Raw genomic sequence first — 9,930 nt, 5'->3', positions numbered from 1 at the left:
AATTTATTTTTTGATAATTATATGAAATACTTATAATTTAACTAATAGATGAAATAACACATTTTTTATGGTTAATTTTAATTAAAATTGGGGAGACATTTTTAAAAACTGAAGTTTAAGTTGTTTAATTTGTAGAATTCAAGCACTCCATGACATTTTTTCTGGTTAATTTTAACTAAAATTAGCCAGAAATTTTTAAAAACTAGAGTTTAAATTGTTTAATCTGTAGTATTCAAGTACTACATGTACTTTTCAAGGTGTAGAATTTATTTATGCATTCAAAACTGTATTTTAAATAACAAAATCACAAACTTGCTTGAAATTGTGTTGCTAACTCCAGTGAAAAGTACTATTTCTTCTTTAAGTTAAACTTCACATATAAAATATAAAGCTTATTTAAAGAAGAAAAATAATTATAATCAATATAATATTAATAGAGATTTTTAAAAACTCCAGTTTAAATTATTTAATCTGTAGTAGTCAAGTGCTACTTGTGTTTTTCATGATGTAGAATCTATTTATGCATTCAAAACTATATTTTAAATAACAAAAATCACAAACTTAATTCATATTATGTTGCTAACTCCAATAAAAAACTATTTCCTCCTTAAGTTAAAATACACCTATAAAACATAAAACTTGATTAATTTTTTTTATAATCTATACCATATTAATAATATCTTTTATTTTTAATTAAAAATAAATTTTAAAAATCCAATAAATATCAATAAATTAAATGGTTATATTAGAAAATTCGCAAAATATTCTTAAATCTACACTCAAACTACATATTTAAAACATCCACTTAAAATGCAAAGCCCGGAAGGTTAAGAGTGAAAACATGTCATGTACTTAGCATTATGAAGTTTTTCCTTTACCAGGATATGTATGATTTTGTTTAAAATATTTTTATACATAATATGTTTTTAATCGAAAAATATTTCGGTATGCCTATTATTCGTTAAAGATATTTTTTAAAAGTGTTTGTTAAAACATTAAAATTGAGTATATAAAATTTAGGCGTGCCATGGAAAAACAGAGGTGGGCGGCTCGCGAATTAAAATAATTACAGGCAAAATAATCATGAATTCCACGGCCTGCGTATAGTCGGTCACACGATTTTCTTTTTCGATAGGAAATTGCAAAAAGTAGCGGAGACTGCTTCCTCGCTTAGCCTTTCAGGGAGACTTGGCTCCATGTAGTCAAATTTTAAAAATAAAAAAATCGCGAGGACAGCGAGGATGGAGTAGGAAATCTATAGAATCGAATTTAGAGTAGTACATAGTACTACACGCGCGACTCAGTCGGCAGGTTACAGATTTGGGATGCAATCTGTAACCCAAAATTTTCAGCAGAACAGAAAGCCAAAAGAAATTCATCTCCCCAATCTGTAACCCAAAATTTTCAGCAGAACAGGAAGCCAAAAGAAATTCATCTCAATCTCCAGTCATGGCCGCCAGAACAATTGCAACTGCAGCCATTGTCATAATTAATTGCGGCCTCATTCCATTAGTTATAGCCCATGGAGGTAGCGATTCTGGAGGTTCTAGGGATGGCTCATTGAACTTGAGAGCAAAAGGCCTAATTCTAGTTAAGATATGGTGTCTCATACTAGTTTTTGTGGGCACATTTGCAGGGGGCATTTCCCCCTATTTTTACAGATGGAACGAGAGCTTTCTTTTGCTGGGAACTCAGTTCGCGGCTGGCGTCTTCTTGGGGACGGCTTGGATGCATTTCCTCAGCGATTCCGCATCGACTTTTGGGGATTTGACGGACAAGACGTATCCTTTTGCATTCATGCTCTGCACTGCGGGCTACCTTGTTACCATGCTCGGAGACCTCATCGTTGCTTGGATGTATCAGAAGCAAGATGGGTCAAACATCACTGCAATTCCTCTTCAAAGAATAGCCGGTGAGTGAGGTCCGTCCTCTGCCAAGCAGTTCTGTTGATACATATAGAAAATTACAATTAATCGCTTCTGATTTTGAAATCCAATTTCGGTGGCTGATCCATAGCAGTAATGTTGTAATTACTAGATATTCGCGCTACTGAAAGTGGAGTACCCACACAAACTGGCGAGGCAGCACTTAACATTCTGGTGAGTTGAATATGAAATTTCATATATATATATATATATATTGGAGCATGAAAGTGAAAGTTTGTTTGGTCCAAAGATTTACTGTCAGGTTGAAGGTTATGCTCGCCGACCATTCTAGTTTTTCTCTGCAATTTTTAGGGGGCATATCGATCTTTGGCCTTGCCTTGCTATTGATAACTCAATAGATTATCAGCTTGAAGGTTATGCTCTTGAAGCACTATTCCCTTTTCTTTGGAATTTCTGGATGGATGCCGGCCTTGCGATTCGTAATCTTTGGGTTATCAACCAGAAAGTTATGCTTGAGCACTCTCCACTTTGGAATTTCTGGATTGATGCCAGCCGTGCTGCTGGTAATCCGCTGGCTAATCAGTCCAGACGATTCACCCTTTTTCTTTGGATTTTCTAGATGGACTCCAGCTTAGTGGCTGGTAACCCCTGGGCTGCCAGTCCTAAGGTCATGGCTTGTCCAGTACCCTGCCTTTTTCTTTGGAATTTCTAGATGGATTTAGGCCTTGAACCTGGTAATGTCCTGAGTTATCAACAGGAAAGAATTGTTCGAGTACTTTCCCTTTTTCTTTGGAATTTCTGAATAGAGGCCAACCTTATACTGATAATGCTCTGGGTTCTCAGCCCATAGGATTCTTCCTTTTCCTTTTTGGATTTTCTGGATGGATGCCTGGTAATACCTGGGTTATCAACCCTGGGGTTATGTTAATCAAGCATTCTCTTGTTTTTCTTTGGAAAGTTTGGGAGGAAGGTGGGTTTGGGCCAGTTTTGTGGTTAATTAAATTGTATTTGGTGGGTTATTTTAACTTGCTGTGAAATAAGTGATTAATTTTAGGATAATTGAAGTGGGGTTAATGGTTATACTGTTCTTGAGAGTTTACAGGTTCAAAACCAAAGGCAAGACTATATACACTTCTTTAAACTTTAGCAGCTAAATCCCAAAACCAAGTCGGCCCAAATTAGTGTGAGTTTAAAGGTTCAAAATCCCAAAACCTCTTTAAACTTCAGCAGCTAAATCCCAAAACCAAGTCGATCCAAATTAGTGTGAGTTTAAAGGTTCAAAATCCTAAAATCTCTTTAAACTTTAGCAGCTAAATCCCAAAACCGAGTGGATCTAAATTAGTGTGAGTTTAAAGGTTCAAAATCCCAAAACCGAGTGGATCCAAATTAGTAGTGTGAGTTTAAAGGTTCAAAACCGGAGGGAAAACCATATACACTAGCTAAAGTTTTAGCAGCGAAATCCCACTACAGAAGTTGATCACACCAAATTAGTGTCTAGACTAGTGCTCTTACCGATTTGATTTTATCAATGTAGAGTGTGTTATTGCAGATTTTATTTTATCAATGCACAGTGGGTTTGGAGAGGTTTTCTTTGTTACGATGAGAATGTAATTAAATTTGATTATGAGATGAACATACCCTCAAAACACTGTTGCAGGCAGATGGAGAACCGAACATGGTGAAGGCGGCATCGTTGGTAAAGAAGACCTCCATGGGAGATAGTTTATTGTTAATACTTGCACTCTGCTTCCATTCTGTCTTCGAAGGGATCGCCATCGGTGTTGCAGGCAAGTCTTCTTTCCTCTATTATATTGTACTGTTCCAGCGCCAAGCTTAGATTAGATTGTCGGTTCCAGCGCCAAATTTGCTCTGTTTTCAGATTAAGGTTAATGAATACCTCTAAGGCAATTAAACCTAATTTTTTTTGGTACAGCGACCGAGGCTGATGCGTGGAGAGCTCTGTGGACGGTTTGTTTACACAAGATATTCGCTGCGGTTGCGATGGGCATAGCCCTCTTGCGCATAGTTCCCAACAGGCCCTTCCTCTCCTGTGCAGGGTATGCCTTCGCCTTTGCCATTTCGAGCCCCATTGGAGTTGCAATTGGGATACTTATCGATGCCACTACACAGGGCCACGTAGCGGACTGGATTTATGCAATCTCCATGGGTTTTGCCTGCGGTGTTTTTGTTTATGTTGCTATTAACCATCTTCTTCTGAAAGGATTAATACACGACCCTAAAAACCCTGTTATCCCCTTTGACAAACCATTTTACAAATATTTGGCTGTACTCACTGGAGCTGGATTGATTGCAGTAGTAATGATTTGGGACACCTAGTGGCAATGAATTGGGACTAGCTGCAAATTTTGCCAATATAAAGTTCTTCAAATATCATGGGAAAGATTGAGGACAAGGATGAAGATGAGGATTAGAGTTACTATTAAGAAATTAATTTAAGATGTTAGAATTCAACTTGGCACGACCCTGGCCATAGCATCCCTAATACACTGGTAAACAAATCATTTTTGTATCCCACCACGGTAACTCAGTTTGGTTGCAGGATAAAAATAAAGATAAATGGATACGAAATATCAGCAAATCCATTTGTCTTTCTGAATCACAAACAATGTTATGAATTAATCACATTGCTTTCTTACATTGTAGTCAGAATGCTTTTCTTTTCTTTTAATGCTCAGCAAAGAAAAGGCGCGAGCTTTGAGAAGCGATTGTTAAACTTGTGCTAATCTCAACATTTGTAATTGTTAATGGTTAATTTATTTTAATCTCTCTGACTCTGGTTCATGAATTACATCTTTCTGCCATCACATTACTTAGTTCCGTTAATTGTGTGTCCATAGCCGCTTGTCAACGTTACTGTCACCTAAATCTGAGTAGAGCCGATGTCCTTGTCGGACCTGATGGAAATTTCTACAAATCTACCAACCATAAAATTCCAGGACTTTGATGGCGAAACCTAATCCTCAAGAGCCAGAAGATGAAGTATCTACCTTCTTAATTACTTCAGCAGGGAGGGCAAGTGTATTATTGGATTGTGGAAAAAGAAATGACTCAGAATTGGCTGTGTTGTTTTTTGTTTTTAATGGCAGTGACACGATTTTAGTTGAAATTGGGATTTCTGGTCAGTTTTAAAATGTATAAATGGATTTAGTTATTTCAAATTAATTGTTTTTTTAATAAAATTTTAGATAAAATTATAATTTTTTGTTATTTAAAATGTAAAAATAAATTTAAATAAAATTATGCTTTTTTATTATTTAAAATATGTTTTTAAATATATAAATAAAATTAACTCTAATTTTTTTTAACATACTCAAATTTTACATATTAAACTATTCAAACTCTAGCTATTAAACAACTCAAACTATAATTCTTTGTTGACACCTAATCCGAAACGGATGAGGTGAAGCTGGACAGTCATCTAGAAGATGAACTAATCCATTTTGTATATGTATAAATAACAATTGTCTAAATGAATAAAACATCAGTTCTGTCTTGCGCTCATTAATTGCTGGAGTTACCCTGGCCTGACATGGTATCAGAGCTCAGGTCCCAGTCCCTAAAATAGTAGTAACTCCTGTCTTGAGAGCTGCTCTGGCGTGATTCCCTGGCTCTGCCTCTGCCTTTGCCTGAATTCGCTGCGCTCTCTGACTGCCAGAGACTGCGCCTCTGGAGACTGCGCCCTCTGACCATGAGTAACTGATGTGCGTTGATGCGTTTTGAGCGTTGATGCGTTTTTGAGCCTGATGCGTTCATGTATTCCCTGGAACGCTGCGTTGAAGCTCTGCTGTCGAACCATGACTGCGTTTTTTAATGGTAACTGCAATGGTGGCTGCGTTGAAAACTGAGGTATCGTTTTTTTATGGTGACTGTGGTATGCTGAGAACTGAGGTATCGTTTTTTGTAATGGTGACTGTGGTTTATTACTGCGTATGATAGAACAGTGTATTGCTGCGTTGAAATATGACTGTGGTTTATGGTAGAACAGTTGCTGTGTTGGGTTTATTACTCTACCCCCATCTCACCTGAAATATGACTGTGTATTGCTGCGTTTTTATTATTCGCTCGGTTTTATTGTAAGAACTGCTCCATGGCGTAAATGATGTATGACAGTCCCTTTCTTAATTGCCGTGCCGTCTGCCAACACCACGTCCTCCGAGACTTGTTTTCTCTCGATGGGCAGGGGAGGGTAAAGCCTTATCGTCTCCGAAAGACACGTGTGCATATAATGCATTTGTTTTAGTTCCTCTTTGCTGAAACGAATTGGATCGTTAACGATAACTGCACGCTCTAACCGCTGTAATAAAAAGTTTGTTTTATGTAGCAGCATATATTCATTTAAGTACTGCTATCTCTCCCGAGAAGTTGGAACTAGCGGAGTTTTTTTTTGTTGCCTTCTGGAGAAGTGAAGTACCAGGTTTACTCGCCCGAATCTCTGTCTAAGCTACTAGAGAAATTGAATCTCGCTCAGCCCGCAGCAGAGGCTTCTTAATTTAATTTGGAAATGCATGTCTAGGGTCTACGATGCCATGCTTGAGCGTATTGCTGTGAAGCGTGATAGAGACTGGAATATGTGGATCTGCCAAAACTGTTGAAGATATAATGTTAAATGAACATGGTTGCTTTATTTTCAGTCCATATGCTAAAGTGAATTTTCCTTTGCAGTTTCAGTTTTTAAAGATGTGTTGGGCTATTCTGTTTATGTTTCCTTTGACATACTTAGTGGAGGATATTTTATTTTGAAGACATTTGAAGAAAACTTAGTGCATAAAGAATCTGTTGCCCTTTTGAGTATACTTTCACTGTACATCAGTAGAAGTTCTTTTTATCAGCAAAATTATTTTTCCATCAGCAAAAATAATTTTTGTTACAGTATGCATTCAAAAGAAAGAGAAAGATATTTCAGAGGCAGGGGGGGCAGACATTCTCAAGCAGAAAAGGCAGACTTACATTGCATTCGCTGCAAACGAAATGGATCTCATGATGCTTCTACATGCAAGCTACCATGGGAAAAGATTGAGCAGAGAAGAAATCAGCAGAAAGGTAAAATTGATGACTCAGACAAAGGTAAAGCACCTGAATCCGTTCACTATATTGAGGCACAATGTAACATTGGAGTAAATGAAGATCTGTTTAATGCTTCACTTACTTCTTCGAAAAATGACTGGTTGCTTGATTCAGGAGCAACCTGTCATATGACTCATAGGAAAGATTTTTTTGAAGATTTCACTGATAATGTTGATGGAGCAGTATACTTTGCAGATCAGTCAAAAATCAAGCCATCAGGGCTTGGCACAGTCAGGCTTAAACTGCCTGGTCTTCCAGACTTTCTTCTGGATCATGTTCTATATCTCCCACAGCTCAAGAGAAACTTGCTGTCCCTGGTCCACATCCGCCAGCAAGGTCACTCCATTCATATGTTTGATGGAAAGCTTGAGGTAAGAAAGGCATCTGACCATTCACTTGTCATGAGAGGTATAGAAGAAGAAAGACTTCTTAAACTGCAAGGAACCTCTGCTCATGCACAACATTTTTCATATATTTCTCATCATGATGAAGGTACACTTCCATCAAGTTTATTATGGCATGCTAGATTTGGACATTTAAACTATGATAGTCTCCGCTTGTTGAAGAAAAATGGTGTTGCTGGTTTGCCTACAATTCCTAGAAAACATAAACAATGTGATGCTTGCATTCTAGGAAAGCATAGCAAACAATCTTTTCATGATTCACATTCAAGAGCACATAGGAAGCTTGAACTTATTCATTCAGATTTATGTGGTCCAATGCTTGTTCCTTCTGCAAATGGAAATAAATATATCATGACATTTATTGATGATTACACCAGAATGTGTTGGGTTTACTTATTGAAGAACAAATCTGATGCATTTCAAACATTCAAGAATTTTCATAAGTGGATTGAAAATGATGCACAATCTCCTATTGGGTCTATTCGCACTGATAATGGAAAAGAATATACATCAAATGAATTTGAACACTATCTCCGCCAACATGGGATTAAACATCAAACAACTGTGCCTTATAATCCTCAACAGAATGGTGTAGCTGAAAGAATGAACAGAACACTTTTGAATATGGTACGATCCATGCTTTTCTTCAAAAATGTAAAGACAATGTTTTGGGCTGATGCTGTTCTATGTGTTGCATATATAAAGAATAGATGTCCATCTAGTGCTATAAGAAACAAGACTCCTTATGAATTGTGGTATGGACATGTTCCTTCGGTAAAACATCTCAGGATATTTGGTTCCACCTGTTATGCTTTAATACCAAAGGTACATAGAAACAAACTTGGTGCTAGAAGTCGTAAGTGTATCTTCCTGGGGTATTCAAACACATCTAAAGCATACCGCCTCTATGATGAAGTAAATAAAAAGTTTGTTTTATCTAGAGATGTCATTTTTCTTGAATCATCCAAATCTGACAGTGTTGTTGAGCGGCAACTTGATCGCTTGGATAGATTCACAAAACCGAAATCATTTCAAGAGTTTGATAATCAGATTCCACATCTTGAAGGGGGGATTCCTATACTAGATCAACATGTGGAATCTTCTTCTGAAGAACAATCTCCCCTGCATGACACTCCAACAACGGATGATGCTTTAAGTGATGTAATTGATAGAATTGGGAGACTCAATCTTGATTCAGACCCAACTCAATCAACAGAACAGCCTGGACCATCTCAGAAAGGTCCCCCAAAGTGGCTGACAAAGACACTTGAAAGTGTTCATCCTGATGAAATTGGAAAAACAGGAACCAGAAATACAAATCGACAAGATGGAGGTGATGTAGATAACTCTAATTCACCTGTTGATATGGATGTTACTTATGATTGTGAATTGAACTTGTCTACAGATTTTGAACCAACTTCCTTCAAAGAAGCTGCTTCTCATGATGAATGGAAAGAAGCGATGCAGAAGGAGTATGATGCCCTCATAAAGAATGGCACTTGGAAGCTGGTTGATCCTCCATTTGGAACCAAACCAATTGGCTGCAAGTGGGTCTACAAGAACAAGTACAAAGCTGATGGCTCACTTGACAAGCACAAAGCTAGGCTTGTGGCAAAAGGTTTTCCACAGAAAGAAGGGGTCGATTATGAGGAAACTTTTGCTCCCACAACAAAATGGGCCACCATCCGGACACTCTTTGCACTAGCTGCTCAGAACGGTTGGAAAGTCCATCAAATGGATGTAAAAACTGCATTCTTGAATGGAGATCTAAAAGAGAATGTTTTTATGTCCCAGCCTGAAGGATTTGCTGTGAAAGGACATGAACACAAAGTATGCAAACTTGTGAAGTCCTTGTATGGCCTCAAACAAGCACCACGAGCCTGGTATGAAAAACTAACTGAGCATCTTCTGAAACTCAATTTCAAACATTTTGATCTTGATGATGCAACTTTATTTGTCAAGAAAGTTGGCAAAACAGTTGTATATCTTGTGGTATATGTAGATGATCTTTTAATGACAGGGAACAATGAAAGCTATATTGCATCCATAAAGAAAGAATTAGGAAATTTTTTTGAAATGACTGATTTGGGCTATGTTCATTACTATCTTGGCATTGAAGTAACCCAACATCCAAAGTCCATATTTCTTTCTCAAAAGAAATACATTGGAGATTTGTTAAACAGATTTGGCATGACAGAGTGCAATCCCCTTTCTACTCCAATGGAACAAAACTTGAAGCTGACATCTATTGAAGGAAAGGAATTTGAGGATGCAACAAAGTATAGACAGCTTGTAGGAAGTCTCATCTACCTCACTACTACCAGACCAGACATTTCATTTGCTGTTGGAATCCTCTCCAGGTTTATGCAAAAGCCTTGTGAGGGACATTGGTCTGCTGCAAAAAGAATTCTAAGGTACTTGAAGGGAACTCAAGACCTTGGAATCAAGTATACACAGGTGGACGACTTCAACTTGATTGGATACTCTGATTCAGACTTCGATGGAGACAAAGAAACTGGGGTATCTACTTCAGGATATGCTATGAGTCTTGGATC

General features: G+C 37.4%; 1 protein-coding gene across 1 annotated transcript; it reads left to right on the top strand.

The window, feature by feature from the left end:
• Positions 1 to 1,055: 1,055 nt before the first annotated feature.
• On the top strand, positions 1,056 to 4,540 carry LOC149155369 (zinc transporter 1-like). The gene is made up of 4 exons (XM_089445439.1): positions 1,056 to 1,912; positions 2,038 to 2,099; positions 3,544 to 3,673; positions 3,820 to 4,540. The coding sequence occupies exons 1-4, from the start codon at positions 1,450 to 1,452 to the stop codon at positions 4,221 to 4,223; spliced, it is 1,059 nt and encodes a 352-aa protein (XP_089301565.1). The 5' UTR covers positions 1,056 to 1,449; the 3' UTR covers positions 4,224 to 4,540.
• The last annotated feature ends 5,390 nt before the right edge of the window (positions 4,541 to 9,930 follow it).

The sequence above is a fragment of the Pinus tabuliformis genome, chromosome 9, assembly GCF_031772625.1.
Source record: "Pinus tabuliformis cultivar Carrire ecotype Pingquan chromosome 9, CPIR1, whole genome shotgun sequence".
In the NCBI taxonomy this organism is placed as follows: domain Eukaryota; kingdom Viridiplantae; phylum Streptophyta; class Pinopsida; order Pinales; family Pinaceae; genus Pinus; species Pinus tabuliformis.
Note: the sequence above shows the minus strand (reverse complement) of the source record. Positions and strands in the feature narration are given on the sequence as shown.